The 20413-nt window shown below is 39.7% G+C and overlaps 1 protein-coding gene across 1 annotated transcript; it reads left to right on the forward strand.

Annotated features, from left to right (window-relative positions):
• Positions 1–1488: 1488 nt before the first annotated feature.
• LOC309840552 (high affinity immunoglobulin epsilon receptor subunit beta-like) lies at positions 1489–8627 on the forward strand. The gene is made up of 7 exons (XM_082682716.1): positions 1489–1682; positions 2727–2850; positions 3393–3527; positions 5889–5945; positions 6489–6644; positions 7003–7101; positions 7953–8627. Exons 1-7 carry the CDS (start codon positions 1621–1623, stop codon positions 8049–8051), a joined length of 732 nt encoding a protein of 243 aa, XP_082538842.1. The 5' UTR covers positions 1489–1620; the 3' UTR covers positions 8052–8627.
• Positions 8628–20413: the final 11786 nt, after the last annotated feature.

Raw genomic sequence — 20413 nt, forward strand, 5'->3', positions numbered from 1 at the left:
ACATAATGCACTCTTACATGCTCCCAGAAAACACCACCAATGGGCATTTCTTTAGGACTTTTGCCAGCAGATGTGGTCTCATTCTGCAGATGAAAACTTCTGAGGCCATGATTTTTAAGTCCTGGCTCCCACGGTATTTTCTTAGGGAAAGGTTTTCCTTGAATTCTGCACACCCCTTGGCAGGTAGAATTGTTTCATCCTCTTGTGTGTTCCAGCAACATCTGGCATACTAGTAACAAGAACTCATTTATCTGTGACCTACTCTTACAGCCTGTGAGAGCAGTCAGGACAAGGGCTGATACCATGGTATCCACCTCTGTGTGGTGGTGACATAGTGACATCAGTGACAGAGCAATGCCTGACCTAGAGCCCAAACTCCTTTTTGGATGAATGTGTACATAAAGAAGTTGTATTCCTTAATCTCAGTAACACATTGGTTTAGTCCGCAAGTTCCCAAAGACACCGTGGGAAGATGGTGCATAGCTTCATTTATTTTTGTCATGAAAGGTATGCCTCATATATCTTTTAATGTCCTCTATTCACAAGCATACCTTAGTTTCCTGGAGAATGAGAAGAAGTTTCATCACATCCCAGAGAGACAATACAGGTGACTAGAGGGGCAATCTGGAGTATCTTACAGTTTAAGGAAGAGCCACTTAGGGTTATGTCAATAATTAATCTGAAATAAAAGAATCCCACATCTGTGATTCATTTTACCACGTATTTATTTGTTTAGCTAGTTAGCTATTAAGATGAACACATCAGTTAAGCTCTGACCCTAATTTAGATACATTGCTCCTTCTACTCATGGAATGCTTATCAAGTTCATGCCCCTCAGGGCTTCATGGCTGCATCCTTGCCCTCAAAAAAATCAAAAGAGCAGAGAGTCAGTCTAATGTTTAGCAGCCCAGAGAGTCTTTTGGATGAACACTTAGCTCCCACACCCTATCAGGAGTGGCCCAGAGCATTCTTCCTGTCCAGTTTTAGAGCCCATCTGCTGCACAGAGCTATATGAGTCATGCTCAAAAGACAGGAAGAGAGAGAAAGACAACAAATACCGGATTCAGAGGCAAATCCAGAGATTCAGAGGCTAAGACACACTCGTGAGCATGCGTCAGCCTTAGATGATGTGTAAAGCCACCTATGCCTTAAACAGGGAAGACAGGCTTTTCAGAGGTACCTTGGGTAAAGTTCTGGCACAGAAATGGCCAAGGAGAGAAAGCTCCAGAAGGGAAGAACATCTCTCTCTGTTCTGCCATTCTCTCTCACCTTCTCAGTGTCCAGTAAACTCTTTCCTTGGTTGGTTCTGTAAATGGTGCTGGTCTCAGGCAGATTCATTCTCCAGGACTCTCAAATGTCCTCGTTTCACACTACTCTCTGTTCAGTCCCTTAATTTTGTTCTTCATTCTAACAAACAAATGAAAAACCCTATTGCTCTTAATCAGCTGGGAATCTTATCTGACAAATGTCTTGAGTGTAAAGATAGTCGTCAGTATCATTAGCCAACCCATGCTGACTGTCTGTCTGGAGCCCTCTGTAGGAGGAAGGCCCCTGAAGGAAGGCCCCTGAGGCTCATTGTAACCACGTTCCTCACCGGCGGACAGCTCAGCTAATGAAAAGATGGACCCAGAAAATAGTGGCCGGGCAGGTCTTGCTCTCCCAAACCCACAAGGGCCCTCCAGGTAAGTACAAGCTACTCTTTTTTCCTATTCCCAGTGGGCCAGAGACAGTCACGGTGCTAGGGAGATGCCAGTTCCTGGATGTAGGCACAGACCCAGCTGGTTGAATTAACATATGGACTATAAAGAAACATGTTGCTATACTTTGCCAGTAGTTCTCTCGGGGTGATGAGGAAGTTGAAACATAGCTTGTGAACTGGAAATAAATTTTCTCGCAGCAGGGCTCACTTTCTGGGATTGAAGTAGGAGAGTTCGTACTATCAGTTGAGATTTCTTGCCTCAACAACTGGTGTATGTTAAGGGAAACTTTTCAACATGACCTGGGATTCCTTACTGGTTACTCTTTATGAACCTCAGGCTAAGGGAATCCTGCCCTACTGTTTAGAGGGAAACTTTCATGAGTGAGGATGGTAGAGGAGCATGATTCTGTTTTCCTCTGCATACTGAAGATGAACCTGTTATTAAGACTTTCCTTTTAAAGTTTTTAGGAGAGGTTTGAGAATCAATATTGGATTCTCAATATTGGATTGACTATCACTGCAAAATATTGAGTATATTCCAAAGTTTTAGAAGGGACAGTATTTGCAATTAGCCTCATCTGAGGATGAAAGAGGGAATAGAGATTGAACTAACCCGTCAGAGCTGTTCCTGTGCACAGGAAGTTGACTGTGAATGTGTCTTTGACAAAATATATTCAGGTACATTTCTGTGTTAAAAATACTGAGAGACACATGGGTAAACGTGCCTGTTTTTATTTTTACTCATTAGCATAGATCCCTGGGAAAGAACTTGGTGTAGTAACCCTGGATTAGGACTTGATTCCTTTTCTGTTCCATTTTGTTCATCTCGTCACTGGCTAGACAGTGATTTGGGCCACCATTTTGGACCCCCTGAGCCTCAACTTCTTACACATTTCAATGAAGATTTTAATTACAAGATTGTTTTTGAAAAAAATATACAATCAAAATCCTCCTTTTCTGTCAGTTGATAACTTTTCACAGAGAGAGAGAATTTTCTCATGGCTGAATTTTTGTTTGAACTTCACAGTGCACCTGAAATTGAGCTTTCAGAAGTATCTCTCCATGAAAACCCCTTACTACAGAAGACTGCCTCATCCCCACCATGCCACACATGGCTGATATTTTTGAAGAGGGAACTGGAGTTTCTGGGGGTGAGTGAACATCTTCCGACCTTAACCAGAGTAGGACTGGCTCTAGGAAAGAGTAGTTGCGTGCATGAACACGGTTTCCCCACTTGGATTCATGAGGCATGAGAAACCTGGTAGGTGGAGAGGTGACATTGGGCCCAGTTGAGTAGAGAGAAGCATTTCTTCATGAAGACTAGGATAAGAATGGCAAATAGGATCTGCCAAGTCTGGTCAGTTGCTGGTAGATTAATATCATTAATATCCAATTAATAATTTTTGTCTACACTTCAACAGAAAGAATAATTATTGATGTCCACCATGACTATGTAAATAAAGGTACATGAGAAATGATTGGCCATGCCTGCATTTAGGTCATGCCTGAATCCACCCTTAGAGCAACCTGATGGTACTGGAAAATACTGCATTTGAATTCTGTCTCAGGATTGCCTGAAACACCAAAGCAATTTCTCGTGTTTGGGCTTCAATCATAAGGAATGTGAATGTGTTAAGGGAGTCTTTCTTGGAGAAATCCTTCTTAGTCTACAAAACATATGCATTTTTTACAGGTAACACAAATTCTGGTTGGCTTGATATGTCTTTGTTTTGGAACAATTGTCTGCTCCGTGATCAATATTTCAGAACTTAAGGAAGATGTTTTTTCATCATTTAAAGCAGGCTACCCATTCTGGGGAGCCGTGTTTGTGAGTAAATATCTACATTTGCTTCTGAAATAACACTGCACATAGCTTTTCTCTTGTCTAGGTCAGGTCCAACCAATGATTTATTCCAGTATTTAAAGTGTATAAACATATAGTAGTTTGCAAAGCACTTGGGTTAAACATGTTAGCACACTTCTGTCAGACGAGAAACCTGAGATTGATAAAAGTTAAATGAATTACCCAAGGGACATTTAGCTAATAAAAAATGAATCTAAACTTTCAGGATCCAATTCCAGAAAAATATCCCTAACATTACTTATCCATCAAGTTATCTTCATGAAGGCAGGAGGAAGAGACTGAGGAGGTGGGGAGAACAAGGTCAAACAAGGTCAAAGACATCTGATGAACTGCTACTACGTCCTAGCAACTCATTTAGGTGCTTTCTCGTTGTATCTCCTTTAATCATTGTACTGTTTCTAAACTAGATGATTCAATGAGATCACAAAAATATACAGCTTTATTGATGTATAAATGACATGCAATCAATTGCACATATTTAAAGTCTACAGTTGGATACATTTCGACACCTGTATACACATGTGATAATATTACCACATCAATATAATGAACATATCCCTCACCTCCAAAAGCTTTCTCACACCCCTTAGTAATCCCTCCCTCTATTTCTTGACTTTCTATTCTTAAGCAGACACTGATCTGCTTTCTGTCACTTTAGATTAGTTTGGATTTTCTAGGATTTTATATAAAGAGAATCACACAGCATATTTTCTCTACATTCTGGCTTCCTTCACTCAGCATAATTATTTTTAATTAGTCCATGCTGGTTTTTGTATCGACATCTCATTCACAAGGACATGTGAAACTCTAAGAAATATTGCATTCCCTTGGCACTCTGCTAAATACTTAGGAATTATCAGGTCACCTACCTGTTCACAACTCTCCTTGAACTTCTGCCGTATTTTATTTTTTCTTATTTTTTATTTTTTTAAAAGATTTTATTTATTTATTTGACACAGAGAAAGAGAGATCATAAGTAGGAATAGAGGCAGGCAGAGAGAGAGGGGGGAGTAGACTCCCTGCTGAGCAGAGAGCCCGATGTGGGGCTCGATCCCAGGACCCTGAGATCATGACCTGAGCTGAAGGCAGAGACTTAACCCACTGAGCCACCCAGGTGCCCCTGCTGTATTTTATTTAACCCTTCTCTCTACTGTCCTTCATTCTGTATGCTTAGCTTATTAGGTGTCTCTCAACCCATCGTACATGAAATTTTGAAATTTAAGCTTTGAAATTGTTTTGAATTTGTGCTGTTGATTTACATTTTCAATGAATCTTCTCCCATGTACATTTTGTAATTACTATATGTCTATATGACATATGTTAGACTTGAGAACTACATGCCACAAACACACGTTTCTTGCCCAAAGGAACTACACTCTAACACACAGGATGCTCATACAAACAAGTAATTACAACAAATTAGAGTCATTCCATAATAGTCATGTAGCAGGTCTGCAGGACCTTGCTACTCTGAAAGTAACAATGGATTGTCAGGGTCAGCATCACCGGGGAGGCCAGTAGAAATGAAGAAACTCAAGAAACCTCCAGGACCAATTAAATAAAAGTCTACCTTTTGAGAAATACATAAATACAGAGAACAAGCTGGTGGTTGCCAAAAGGGAAGAGATTGGGGGGATGGGTAAAATGGGTGAGGGGGTGGGAGATACAGGCTTTCCATCATACAATAAGTAAGTTACAATGATAAAAGGCACAGTCCAGGGAATATAGTCAGCGGTGTTCTAAGAGTGTTATATGGTGACAGTTGGTAGCTACACGCTACATGTGGTGAGCATGGCATAGTGGATGGAGCTGTGGAATCACTATGTGATACACCTGAAACTAATGTAACATTGTGTGTCAACTACACTTCAATTAAAAAAACAGAATCTGTATTTTAACAAGGTCATCACATGATTTGTGTGCACATTTAATATTGAGAAGCGCTCTATAGGAAACAAGAATAAGAATATAATGAGCTTCTGGGGAATATTAATACATAGCTTTATAGAGTACCCACATGGAGCACCTGGGTGGTTCTGTTGGTTAAGCAGCTGCCTTTGGCTCAGGTCATGATTCCAGGGTCCTGGGATTGAGCCCGGCATCGGGCTCTCTGCTCAGCAGAGAGCCTGCTTCTCTCTCTCCCTCTGCCTGCCGCTCTGCTTACTTGTGCTCTCTCTCTATCTCTCTGTCAAATAAATAAATAAAATCTTTTTTAAAAAGTTATTATAGAGTACCCACAACTTTACGTCATATTTGGAGGATGGGGCTGGAGGGGAAATAAATGTCTAAGACTCACTGGGCTTTCCCCCATTTCCTTTTGTACAGTTTGCTATTTCTGGATTTTTGCCAATTATGTCTGAAAAGAAACACACTACCTGTCTGGTGAGTTACCGTTCTGTCTTTATCCATCCTTGAGAAGACAAGAAAGATGGAATTTTAGGAGTCTTGAGGAAGACGTGTCATCATCTCCCATATTATGAGTGAACGTGGATATGTGGTTTTCCCCCCCCGATCCTTGTGTTGGATATAACCATTAAAAAAATAATCACTAAAATATCAGTTGTCTTTTTTAGAAGACAATAGAGTATAATTACCTTGGCACTTGATTAAAAAATATCCTTACACCAGAACTTGTCCTTGTAAGTACAATCATCTGATCAGATATGTGACTTGTTTCTGATTAAGGAGATTGCTTGAGGAGAGATGATGTGTGTCCATGTGGTCTTTCCTAAACACCGTCTTGGGAAGAAGGTTACAGAACCTTATTAAACAATGAGTATATTTCCAAGATTTTCTTTTTTAATTTACATTTTGATCCAACGCAAGGTTTTAATTGTGGGCAACCCAGCTCTAAAAATGCAGACGGGCCTACTGAATGCATGGGCAGATGGAGGCTCAGGTCTGAGTGCTGTCCTTCGCCGTCAGGTGTGGGGAACCCTGTGGGCCAACGCTGTCAGCAGCGTAGCTGCCGGAATAGGAATCTTCATCCTGACGGTCAATCTGAGGAAGAGCTCTGCTTTTATCTACAACTGCCAGGAAGTTTACGGAGAGGACTTCTGCTTTATGGCTTGTTTTTCCACTGTATGTATTACTTGTGGGGAGCTAACATCTGGGTCCCACTCTAAGTGAGATCCCTCTTTTCCTTTTCTGTGAACATCGTCCTTTGCTGTAACCTCTCTCCCATAATGTGCTGTTCTGGATGTTCATGCACAGAGATGCTGGCTGCCGCCCCCTCTCCTGCTGAATCCTGTGACATTGGAGTCACCTGCATTGAACCATTTTGTGGCTTTCCCATGTGTGTGTCACTTCACTGGGACTGATCACGTCAGGGGGTGGTGGTTTGTGATAAAATGGTGATGAAATCAGGGGCTGCTATAAAGGAGCCCACTTTCGGGGTACCTGTCTTGTGACTCTACTTGTCTTGGCTATTGTTCAACAGGAAATTGTGGCAATGATCCTGTTTCTCACCATTCTGGGATTTTGTAGTGCCGTGTCCCTCATAATCTATGGGGTTGGAGAAGTAGTCCAAGGGAACAAGGTAGGTAGAGGCCTGATTACTCAATCCTGAATGACAAGCTGAAGAATTTAAGCTTCATCACTTAAAAATATGGCTTGGATTTCCTACAACATTTCTTCTAGAAAATTTTTTGTCCATGTTTCAGTATTTTGATTTCCAGATCTCTTATTTTAAATCACATTTTCCTCTCATAAGAGCATAAATCTCATAGTATAGCCCCGTGACTGAGGATTAGGAAAGTGGAATCTTCATAATTTTAGAAATTGCAGATATGCTTCTAAGTATGTTGAGCATGAGAGATGAATATGCAGGTAGCATATGATGGAAACATTCAGGTATCTGGGCTTATTTTCTCTTCCAGAATAGCTCCCTTATATTTGTTCTTGCTCTCTCCTTTCTCTTGGCTTTCATCTTCCTACATGCTCTGAAGCCTCAATTTTCTTTCCTTCCTTATTCACAGTTACCAGCTGCATTTTCACTTGCCTTCCCATCCATTTTACCTTTGATGTATGACAAAGAATCACCAATGCTTGATGTGCATACACTTACTCAAATCTTCAGATGATACACACTATCTCCATCTGTCCACTTGCCTGAAGCATTCAAGTCTGGTGGACTTTTTGGATTGCTTTCCTCCAAAGATAAATAAGACAGCAGATATACCCAAGTTCAGACACATAATAGCCTTGCCAACTTATTTTTGACCAGCTAGTCTGGCTTGATTTGTTGGAGATGGAGGGAATAATTATGGTGTAATGAGGGAGAGTATGAGACTCAGAAAGGCAAAAAGAGATGAGTTATGTTGCATGAATTTTTTGTCTAGTGGTAGAAAATTCCTCGTGTCTGATATTAAATCATTTTTCCCTCATCAGATTGCAGAAGATCGTCTTTATGAGGAATTAAACATATATTCGCCGATTTACAGTGAGTTGGAAGACAAAGTGGAGGCCTCTTCTCCAGCTGATTCATAAGAATCGTGTCTTCAGACCATCCTGACTCATGGCAAAGGTCTAGAATAGGCCAAGATCTTTCTTTAAGGGGATATTGGAAAAATTTCAGTTCTGTCTATGGTCTTCCAGGTTTACATTAGGACTTATTCTCCAGATGGTAATATTCTGTCTGAGGTTTCTGTTCACCTAAACTTTCTCCTACCCCGCCCATTTGTGGATATGTGATAGACTCCTACTTTTCTTGTTTCCTATTGCTATCTCGCATAGGAACTTTTGTGGGAAATCAACATGTAATCAGCAAGTATTAGCTGTGTGCCTTTACCACCCACTAAACAAGAGGAAGGCTGGTTGCGAGCTGAGTCAAACTTTGAGAGTTTTGGAACACCTGGGTGACTCAGTGAGTTAAGGGTCAGACTCTTGATTTTGGCTCAGGTCATGATCTCCTGGGTTGTGAGATCGAGTCCCATGTCAGGCTTCTTGCTCAGTGGGGAGTCTGCTTGTGATTCTCTCTTTCCCTCTCTCCCTGTCCCTTCTCCCACTCCTTCTTTCTCTTGATCTAATAAATAAATAAATAAAATCTTAAAAAAAAAAAAAAAACAACTTTTGACCGTTTGATCATGTTTGGCTCTTAGCCCTTTTCAGAGTTCACAAGAGCTACACAGGTGCTTGATAAATGTCTCCCTACTGCACTATAATCACTTAGAGGGCAAAGCCCATACAGGAAACTTACACTGAAGACCAATTTAGGCATTTGAAATTGCCCACATTTGTCTCTTTCACTTTGTGTTTCCCAGTTTCCCTCATCATGGGAGCTCAACGTGTATTGATAGAGTGAATGTGTGAACATTCTGGGAGAGTATCCCATGAAGCTAGGTGAGAGGTAGAGTAGACGAGGAGAAAGAGAGTACTCTGAAGTGAATTTGGAGGTGAGGAGAGCAACCTAGCAGATAATTAGCATTAGGAGGATAGTCAGATGGAGATTTGAATAGAATCCTGTATGCTTGTACGAATCATTTTGATGAATATTTATCATATCAACTTAACAATGGATGCTTCCTGCTTATTTATGTGTGATCTTCTATGGAGAAACCAACATGGAATGCTAAAGGATCATCCATCTTATAAAATGCTTTGGAATCCCAGGACTATAGCTTATTAGAGTGTGCTGTGGCAAGTTATTTAATTTTTTTTTTGCTTGTTCTGGCTTCTCTCATCTGTAAGATTAAGATATTAGGAGTAATTTACTTGCCAGAATATTGGAAATAATTTACCTGCCAGGATCTGTTGTGGGAACACACATGCGCACGTGCGCACACACACACACCTTACCATATATGTTAGTTTTCACATGCAAGTATTTTTACATCCCCTTAATGATAGCATACTTTTTCACAGACACAAAGTCTCATAAAGATCTGTATTATTTCCTGAATCACCACTACATTCACTGACACAATTTGTTCAATAATGTTTGCAGATTAATGAATGGGCAGAAGGGAGTTTCACTAAGTTTCACTAAGTTACTCAATATCTGGTGAAAACAGGAAAATCATAAATGGAAAGATCACTTAATGAAGAATGTGAAATGAAAATAAATTAATGAAGACTTGAGCTGAAATGAAGTCAGTGGGAGTGGAGAGAAATGGTCATACCTAAAACACGGAGTGAAAGAGAAATTGGTAGATCTTGTTAACAAGTTGAGTTAAAGGATAAAGTTAGACAAGCAACCAGTTGATGAACACATTCTGTCATTGGGTCTCAGGTCAAAGGAGGCCACCAGCCAAAGTCGAAAGAACTGATAGGAAGTCAGAAATATGAATCGACGAGGGAAGAACATAGATAGACCTAAATTAAGCTCAGTCTCAGACTTTCATTTTTAGGAGACCAAAGAGAAATGCCATGGAGTGAGCCTGATTGTCCAATACAGAGTTTGGGGAAAGATGAAATTTGGCGTCATTATGAGAGAGATCATCGTGAAATGAAGCCGTTTAACACTCTGAGGAAATTATTTTGAGATAAAAGTGAAGCCAAGTTAACCTTCGAATACTGATCATCATGGGGGAAAAAAAGAAGGAAAAACAAATCTAGGGTAGAATTTACAAGAATTAGTCAGAAAAGTGCACTGTGAAACAGCAGGCAGCAGGCAGCTCAAAGTAGAGAGAGGCCCAGTAAAGAGAGAATAACTCACCATCAGAGACAGTATCTGCTGGTTTGGGCAAGAGAGACATCTACAAGAGAAATCTTGCCCCCCGCATGGGTGAGAGAGAAGTCTGCCTCCAGGTGAGGCACAAAGATAGGGCAGAGCCAATTGCAACGGTGAATGAATGCCAGAGAAGCAGAGAAATTCAAGCAACAGTGTGGTGGTAAGTAAGTGAATAAAACATTTGCAGAGGCATTTAAAAAGAGAGCATGTGATATGAGAACTAAGAAAATAGATGACCAGCAGCAAGTTATGAAGAAAAGTAAGCAAAATATTTATGTTGCTGTTGCTGTCTTTGTTATTAAGAGGAGGAAAAAGTAGTTCACATCTTAGGCTAAGCAGATGAGTCCTGAAAAATCATCTTGTGGTAGTATTCACAAGTCATTAATAAAATAATTATGTTTTATGTACTTAGAGTGCCAAAATTAGAAAGTGACAGAAGATAGTAGCTTCCTCGGACTAAAGAAATGATCACATGACCACACACTTGGTAGGTTTACCCATGGTAAGCATGGTAGCATGGTAGCATGGTATGCTACTTTCATTTATCTTTTCCTTCCTTCCTTTCCTTTTTTTTTTTTTTTAAGATTTTTAAAAATTTAGCAAGACAGGAAACAACATGTGTTGGAGGGATGTGGAGAAAGGGGAACCCTCTTACACTGTTGGTGGGAATGCAAGTTGGTGCAGCCACTTTGGAAAACAGTGTGGAGATTCCTCAAGAAATTAAAAATAGAACTTCCCTATCACCCTGCCATTGCACTCCTGGGTATTTACCCCAAAGATACAGATGTAGTGAAAAGAAGGGCCATCTGTACCCCAATGTTTATAGCAGCAATGGCCACGGTCGCCAAACTGTGGAAAGAACCAAGATGCCCTTCAACGGACAAATGGATAAGGAAGATGTGGTCCATATACACTATGGAGTATTATGCCTCCATCAGAAAGGATAAATACCCAACTTTTGTAACAGCATGGATGGGACTGGAGGAGATTATGCTGAGTGAAATAAGTCAAGCAGAGAGAGTCAATTATCATATGGTTTCACTTATTTGTGGAGCATAACAAATAGCATGGAGGATAAGGGGAGATGGAGAGGAGAAGGGAATTGGGGTAAATTGGAAGGGGAGGTGAACCATGAGAGACTATGGACTCTGAAAAACAATCTGAGGGGTTTGAAGTGGTGAGGGGTGGGAGGTTGGGGAAACCAGGTGGTGGGTATTAGAGAGGGCACGGATTGCATGGAGCACTGGGTGTGGTACAAAAACAATGAATACTGTTATGCTGAAAATAAATTAAAAATAAATTAATTTGATTTGATAGGGACAGAGAGGGAGAAGAGAGAGCACAGAGAGGGGGAGTGGCAGACTGAGGGAGAAGGAGAAAAAGGCTCCCTGCTTAGCTGAGAACTCAATACCCAGGACCTTGGGATCATGACCTGAGCCGAAGGCAGATGCTTAACTGACTGAGCCACCTAGGAGCCCCTATACTTTAATTTTTCTGAAATAAAATTATGTTTCTCAAAATTTGATAGCAACATAAAAATACACCCTTTCATTGTGCTGCTTCCTAAGCAGTATTCCCGTTCTGGACCATATCACTTCTGTGACATATACATTTCCATCTAAGCTCATACGGCTGGTCTACCAGGACCTCTAGAAATGCATCCAGTTTATCTTTACAATAGTACCATACAATAGCACTCTTTCCCCCACTCGACTCCTATTTTAACCAAATTGTTGACTATATCTTTCCTGGGTACACAACACAATCTTTGTCTTACTTGGAAAGCCTCTTGTCACAAGTCTACTTCAGGCAGACACAGAGCACACAGCTGGCCTGTTCTTCATACATGCACTGCTTCAAATTATCTTTAACATTTTCCACTTAAAGGTCATCTTCTCCATGAAGGCAATGATACCACATCTGTTCATCCAGTCTCCATTTCTTGCTCCCTAACTACTCTACCCCATGACGCAGTATATGATCATTTATTGTTAGTGTACTTGTGATCTTCCTGGTGCATTCTCAGTTACTAGTATTTGTGCAATAAACTGGAATACTTTAAGTTGATTTTTTGTCTGTCTTTGTATTTGTGTATGAGGATAAGTGTCTGACCAACAGTAACAGAGAATCAAAGCATCAGTTCAGTGATGCCCGGGACCAAGGACCATCTATGCAGTCCTCCTTTTTGACCAGCATTTTATCAAATGGAGCAATCCATAAATAACCCTCTAGACAGAAAACAGCTGTATGAGCACTTGTCTGCCAAGAAACGGTGGGATAAAGTGTAAAAGAAACTGTGATCATGAATCTCATTTTACAAATAAGTTCTGACTCTAATTTATTTGCTGTTTTACATAAACTTGGAACAATCTTCTCCCTTTGTAGACTTCGGGTTCTGTGTCTGAAAATGAGCAGAAAGTTTTTGAAAATGCCATGGAAGATTTCCAACTGATGTTTCTATTTCCATATTCTGTGCTTTTGGTAATCACAATGATTAAGTTTGTGGCTGGGTAGCAGCAGCGATCTGAATTATTTGATGCAAGTTTATGTATGGCCTAACAAGGGACCTGGGATGATAATATTTGTTCTAAACTCCTCTTACAAAAGCTAACCAAGGGTTTCTTTTTGAAAATTGTCTTAGAGATAAAATTTCCCAAATAATTCCTATTCTATGAAGTTTGGGTCCACCTACAAAAAAACAGTGATAAAATAAGATACTGCATTCATCATTTCAGCTTGATGGAGAGTGTTGAAGTGATTTTATATATGTAAGAGTGTGTATATCCATTGGTAGTTGCTGTGTTTCATGAGTATTTTCCTCTCCTGGAAAACCTCTACTCACTGTGCTGTTAGTGGGCTCAATTAATGTCTCCCAAACAGCTTCTCTCTGGGATGCCTGCACAGGGTTTTGGTGAATAACACTGAAGAAAAGGGATTGTTTTGAATGTGACCTTGGGAATATAATATACTCAGAAGCAAATTGTAGTAGTATTAGATGCCAGCTCTTTCATCTTGGACAATTTTATCTTCGTTAATTTTTCCGATTTCTTGAATGGATGTATTAAACACAACTATTTCAAATTCATTGTATATTTTCAAAGATCCTAGTGCCAAGTGCGGGAATGGTGCATGGGACCTATTTTTGCATTCATGAATATTGATGCTTAATCAAGGAAATTAGGAAAAGAGACACTGTCCCAACTTCTCAGAAGCCTTTCACAAAATTCACCTCTAACTTGTCATTTCTAGTTGGAGAGAGTGGGTGTGGGACCCTGGAATGGATGAGGAAAGATAATTATTAGCAGCCTTCACAAAGAATAGTTCTAGGTAAATTGAAATGCATGAAATACACATTAGAAGATGGCACTGTCTTTGCCCTAAACAGGTAGAGAAGTAGACGGAGAGAGGTCCTAGAGAAACAAGCTACCAGATGAGCTTTGGGAAACATCTAAAAACATTTGGGTGATGAGAAATTCTTAACACATACCATCAGCCTATTAAGAGCAAACTTCTAGGAAAATACAGTGCAAGAGCCTCAGTGTGAAAAAAACACAAGGAACAGAGGAATGGATAAACAAGGGAGATTCTGGGCTCTAATGTTAGGCTGTGCCACAGAGGAACCTGGATGGAATACCTCATTTCCTGTTCTTGTTCTCTGGTGGCCCCAGATAACATTTTTGGGTTGGATTCTGACCTGTGCTTCTGTGAAGACTTGGTCCCTGGGATAGTTTTAGGGCAGGCAGAAGGAGGGCTGGCCATTAGTCTGTGCGAGAACGTTTGGAATGGCTTTCTACATAGTGTAACAGTTTTCAGTACTTTCTTCTCTGTCCTTTCTTAGGACAGACAACAGTCGCTTCCAGCCTCTAGCCACATTTTTGCCACTTGTAAATGAACTGATATTTCATCTCACAGGATTCTATGCATATGGCAGTGGAACAGAATAAGGGCTGATCCCCTGTGGGATTCCACACATTTTACTCCTTCACAGAACAGAAGATGGGAAATGTGTTGTGAATCCTGCCTTTCAGAAGGTCATATTCAAATAGGAGGAGAGAAAAAGAAAGAAAGATTCACTTGGGTGAACAGAAGATGCTGTTAGAACACAGAGGAACAGTAATGCTCGCAGGGAAGGTAATACAGAAAACCGACGATTAAATTTTAAAAAGCGGAGCTGGAATTCAAACTCTTGCAGGAGAAAAGGAAAGAGAATAAAGTTCAAGTTAGTTGAATTCCCACTAGGTCTCTAGTGGAAGGTCTTCTGCTGGAAGCCTACCTTGTCTTAGTTCACTTTAATCCATAAAACAAACTTTGAGATAAGGAATATCTCTCTTTAAAATCTGTTTCTTTATACAAGAATAAAAACAATTCATCCAAGGTCACTTAGCCAGTAGATGCCAGAGCTGGAATTTAAACCAAAGCCAGCTGCATTTAATATTTATGTTGTTTCCATTTGGCTCTACTACCTTTTTTTGGTTATGAGGGGTGTGGAATTAATGAGTCCTGGCATCTTCCAAGTGACTGGTCATTTGTTCCTCATGTGGAAAACTTGGAGCATTGGAGTGACATTGGCATGGTAAAGCATAAGACATCACCCCTCTTTGTCCCATTTATGTGTATATGTATATATGCATGTATGTAAGCTCTATGCCCAGCATGGAACCCAGGGTGGGGCCCAAACTCAAACCGTGAGATCAAGACCTGAGCTGAGATCAAGAGTTGGAGGCTTAACCCACTGAGCTACCCAGGTCCCCTGGTTCCCCCATTTCTCCCTTTTAAGCAAATGATCCTGCATTTGTCTCTGAGCACAAGTATGTCTGCAGGAGCTGTGGGGTTCAGACCATACACTGAGGGACCCAGGAGGAGTCTTGCTGACCTGTGCATCTGGTGTCAGGCAGACAGATCTGGGTAGGGGCTGCTTGCTAACTGACCAAAATGTCCCTTGGCCTCAGTAGGGGAAAACCAAGAGAGGTCTCATCTGGGCATTCACAGGCAAGAGTCCCTCAATAGAAGTCCAGCCTCACTGAGGAGAGATACTAACACTCTGTGCAAAACCAAACCAAGATAAATGCCAAGTTTTAATACACCGGAGAGGTAAAGGAGAGCTTCCAGTGATGCCCCTTCCTTGAGGAGACAGAGCATGGGGCTGAAGTAGTTGGTGGCCTTCTTTCTCTGTCTCTTGGAGAAGCGAGAGCAATGGGTGAGTTCCCAGCTACCACAGCTGTGCGGGTCACTGCTGGAGAAAACTGTTTCTTTCCTGTACCACCCTGAGTATGGAGGAGATCAAGAAAGAGACAGATAAGAGTACCAAAGGGGGTGAAGGGGACTTAGTTCCTGCTGACTGCTCTTAGGACTCCAGCAGGAAGCCTACACTACAAAGAAACCACCGTTAGGCTAATAACAGATTCCTCAGCAGAAACCCTACGGATCAAGAGAGAGTGGAATGACATATTCAAAGTTTTGAAAGGAGAAGGGGGGTGGGGCAAGATGGCAGAGAAGTAGGAGACACTGTTTCAACTGGTCCCCTGAAGTGGAAGAAAAAACTTGCCTACCAAGAATACTGTATGTGGCAAAGTCATCTTTCAGATATGCAGATATGAAGTTGAAATACAGATTATTTTCCAGAGAAACAAAAGCTGAGGGAGTTCATCACCACTAGGTCTGCCTGGCAAGAATTGCTGAAAGCAGACGTCCAGGCTGGAATAAGAAGTTAGTTAAGGACATGAAAATATACAACACATGTTGATAAGGGTCATTATGCCATCAGTTTTGGAATCTCTTGATTTTGTAACAGAATAGTATGTTAACAACTAATAATAGCATAAAGATTAAGGAAAATGATATTAAAAATAACTATAGCCATGATAATTTGTTAACAAACCATCTAAAGGTGAGAAATTGTGGCATCAAAAATATAAAGGGGAGAAAGTGGATGGAGCTTTTGTTTGTTATTGAAGTTAAGTTGCTGTCAACTTTAAATGACCCGTTTTACCTATAGGATGTTTTAGGTAAACTTCATTGTTAACCTCAAAGCAAAAACCTATAGTAGATTATGATCAGAGACAAACCATGAGAGACTCATGACTCCAGGAAAAAAACTAAGGGTTACTAGAGGGGAGGTGGGAGAGGAGATGGGGTACCTGGGTGATGGGCATTAAGGAAGGCACGTGATGTGATGAGCACTGGGTGTTATGTGCAACTAATGAATCATTGAACATTATATAAAAAACTAATGATGTACTATATGTTGGATAATTGAATTTACATTAAAACAAAGGATAGCCACGTCCAAAAAAAAAAAAAAAAACCCAAAAATAAATAGTAAGTGTTGGTAATAATGTGGAACAAAGGTCACCCTTTTACATTGTTGGTGGGAATGTAAACTGGTGCAGCCACTATGGAAAACAATATCGACATTACTCAAAAAAAAAAAAAAAAAAAAGTAGAACTACCGTTTGAACCAGCAATTCCACTCCTAGGTATACACTGAAAGCAGGATCTGGAAGAAATATTTGCAAGCCCATACTTGTTGCAGCATTATTCATAAGAGCCAAGAGGAGGAAACAATCCAAATGTTCATCAATAGACAAATGAATAAATAAAATATGATATATATATATAAAATATTTTATTTATATATATATCATATCTATATAATGGAAAATTATTAAGCCTTAAAAAGGAAGGAAATCCTGTCAAATGTACAACATGGATGGACCTTGGGGACATTATGTTAAGTAACATAAACCAAGGACAAATGCTGTATGATTCCACACTAACGAGGTTCTAAAGAAGTTGAATTCATAGAAACAGAAAGTAGAATGTTGGCTGCCAGGGGCTAGGGGTAGGAAATGAAGAGTTGGTCAGTGGGAATAAGATTTCAGTTTTGCAACAAGAAATAGTTCTAAGTGCTGTTGCACATCCATGTGAATATATGTAACTGTGCCAAAACTATACTTACAAATGGTTAAAGTAGTAAATTTTATGTTATATTTTTTGTACTATGATTAAAAATTAAAAAAATAATTTTTGGACCCCGTGGGGGAACCAGATTCAGGAAGCACTGCCATTGCCTATCAGTCACAGCTGTTTTCAGTAAATCAAGACGTGATTGCTGCAGCTCATGATAGAAAGTTGCAGAAACCCTCACTGGAGGCCACACAACTCCCCTCAAACACTGAGGCAAGTGACCAGTGGGAAAAGTAATGTTGCCATTCACCCTCATGCTTGCTGAAGCACGTGTCTATGTCTCTTTCTGCCAGTGTAGAAAAGCGAATATGACTTATTTATATGTCTCTTTCCTCCACTAGGTCTTCTAGCACATATCATTGGCAGAGTATAAATTGCTTCTAGAACATTAGCTAAGGGATCTGGAAAGTATTGGTCTCAGTCTTCTAGCCCTTTTCACACAAAGTGGGATATGGAATGAGAAGGACCTCTCTCCCACCCCGGTTTCCAATAAAAAATCCAACATGCATATTGAAGATAATTTTACTAAGTGCTTGGTGTTGACCTCTATGTATATTGCATTTCCTCTATGGATGAATTTATATTCTTTTTTACTAGGAGCAGGGAAGTTTAGGATGGAACAGGATGCCAAGATGGAAGCAGATGTCTATTGCCACTGAGGTCCTTCTGTTACTAACTTTGAAACTTTGACGGTTTTGGCATGTATGGAAGTGGCAAGTGTAGGCTATAGGTTCAAGATAGTCTTTCTTGAAATGTTCACCTGTGTTTGTGGATCTATAGTACTATGCGTAATGTGTGGCACAAACTTTGCCTCTTGGAGAGTAGATTCATTCACTATCTATAAAATCTTTCCTTGTGGTTTTGTTACACATTGGTTCTAAATGTTCCCGGTGAAGGTGTTGAAGATAATTCTGTTTCCTGTGTGGGAAAATGTGACTTAGTAGATTATTCCAGAAAAAGGAACCTTTCTGCAAAACAACGTTATCTTTCTCGCCTCTCTTCCTTTCAGATTAAGATGCTAATCTCTTTTGACAACTATGTGCTCTTTTTGTTGGGCTTCTTTCACTTAGAAACTTATATTGAAGGTCATCCATGTTTTTGCATGTATCGAATAGTATCACAATGTATGAATTTACTATAATGTGTTTATCAATTTGCCTACTGATGGGCATATGGACTATATCCAGGTTTGGTCTTTGACAAATTAAGCTACTATGAACTTCATGTTCAAGACTTTATATGGACACAAGCTTTAATTTCTCTTAGGTAAGTACCTAGAAGGGAAAGGGTCAGTCCTCTGAAACATGCTTTATGTTTAAGAGATTGCCAAGTAGCTTCCAAAGTGATTGTACCAATTTACATTCCTCCCAGTAGTATATGAAAGATGCGGTTTCCCCACCTTGATGCCAGCACTTGGTATGGTCAGTCTTTTTCATTTTACCACGCTAATAGATGTGAAGTAGACTCATTGTGATTTTAAATTGTATTTTGAGCTCTTTTCATGTCATTACTTGTTTATTTGGTCAAGGGTTTATTCAAATATTTTGCCTCTTTTTAAACTGAATTGCCTGTTTTCTAATTTTTGAGTTGTGAGGTCTTTGTATAGTCTTTAATCAAGTTATTTATTGGAAATATGATTTGAAACTATTTACTCCTAGTGTTTTCTTTTTATTTTACATCAACATCTTTCAAAGAACAGTTTTTTTAATTTTCAGTCCAATTTGCACTTTTTAAAGTGGATCATGTTTGCACTTCTCCAAGCTCATCAGCAAAAGCAAGAGAGAGATTTTTCTCTGGGAGATAAGAAAGCTTCTGCCAGTTTACAGAATATATAAAATTTGGGGAATTCAAGTTTTGTGGGCATTTTCATGACCATATCTCCATCCCAAGTCTTACCATCCCATTGTTTTTTTTACTATGTCTCTAAAAATACAATAAAAGACTTATTAAAATGCATATATAGTGTCCTCTGCATTTGTACTATCTTCAAACTTTAAAATTTGTTCTTGATTTTCAACATAGTCTGCAGAATACATGTGTTTATAAGTGTTTTATGGGAAGGCTTGTGACCTCCATGGTGTACATCAGGTTGATATTTAACTAATCTAAGAATTTTATCCATTTAGAGATCATGGTCATAATTCCCACTAATCTGGAATCTTTGTGATTATCTGATTGTGTAGACAGTCACTTCCAAAATCTGATAAAGAAGGTCGGCTTTGTAGAGCTAGTCTCCTCACTACCCCTAAAAGCAGCATGTGAGATAAAGATTTGAGTGCAGATGGTTACTGGGTGGTCAGCTTAGAAAGCTGTGAGAAGGACTGTGGAGAATAGACGGGAAAGAAGGAAAGCCACAACAAGATGTTTAAAACCATTTTGGGTAATTGAGATTCGATTACCCAAGTACCTTCAAGAAGTGTGTAAAACACCTCCCAGAACTGTCAACTTAAAGGGCAAGAGGCTGAGACATTTAACTGTCTTTCTTTGAGTGCATACGAACATTCAGTCTGCAGCATATGCTAACCTTGTGCAATTTTTAAATTATTTTAAAAATTTTTTTATAAACATAACCTTGTGCAATTTATAGACCTTGCAAATATTACCTCCAAGCTGATGACCTTTATTTTCCATCTCCATGGTTCTTTTTAAGGTACTAAATGCTGTTTAAAAAAAAAAAAAAGTATTTATTTATTTATTTATTTATTTAAATTTGAGAAAGAGAAAGGTGCACCACGGTTGGGTTGTTTCCATGTGTTGGCTATTGTGAATAGTACTGTTATGAACATGTGTATACCAGTATTTGTTTGAATATTTGTTTGTAGTTCTTAAGGTCACATATTATGTGATTCCATTTATAGGAAACTTCTAAAACAGACACACCTTTACATGCAGAAAGTATATTAGTGGTCTCCAGGGACAGCGGATAGGGGAGCAATGGACACAGGGTTTCCATTAGAGGTGATGAAGAGTTTCTGGAACAGGCAGAGGTAATGGCTGGACAACACTGTGAATGGATTAAATGCCTCTGAATCATACATTTTAAATATGGTTAATGACTACTTTTGGAATTGAGTTTCTCACTGGGCATTTCGGGTTTCAGATATGAGTGTAAAATGATGAGTAAGCATTTCAGTGTAGAGTCTGCATCCTGAAGTAGGTGTCCAGAGTCGGGGATAAAACAGTAGAAGCCACGTGTGCCTAAATGCTACTTACA

This window comes from Mustela nivalis (assembly GCF_964662115.1).
Source record: "Mustela nivalis genome assembly, chromosome: 9".
Lineage (NCBI taxonomy): Eukaryota > Metazoa > Chordata > Mammalia > Carnivora > Mustelidae > Mustela > Mustela nivalis.

Bases quoted from the DNA above. Each gene is read 5' to 3' on its own strand.
- LOC309840552 (XM_082682716.1), top strand. From the start codon at position 1,621: ATGGACCCAGAAAATAGTGGCCGGGCAGGTCTTGCTCTCCCAAACCCA. The intron at 3,528-5,888 runs GTGAGTAAATAT...CCTTTTGTACAG, and splicing joins CATTCTGGGGAGCCGTGTTT to TTTGCTATTTCTGGATTTTT. The intron at 7,102-7,952 runs GTAGGTAGAGGC...TTCCCTCATCAG, and splicing joins AAGTAGTCCAAGGGAACAAG to ATTGCAGAAGATCGTCTTTA.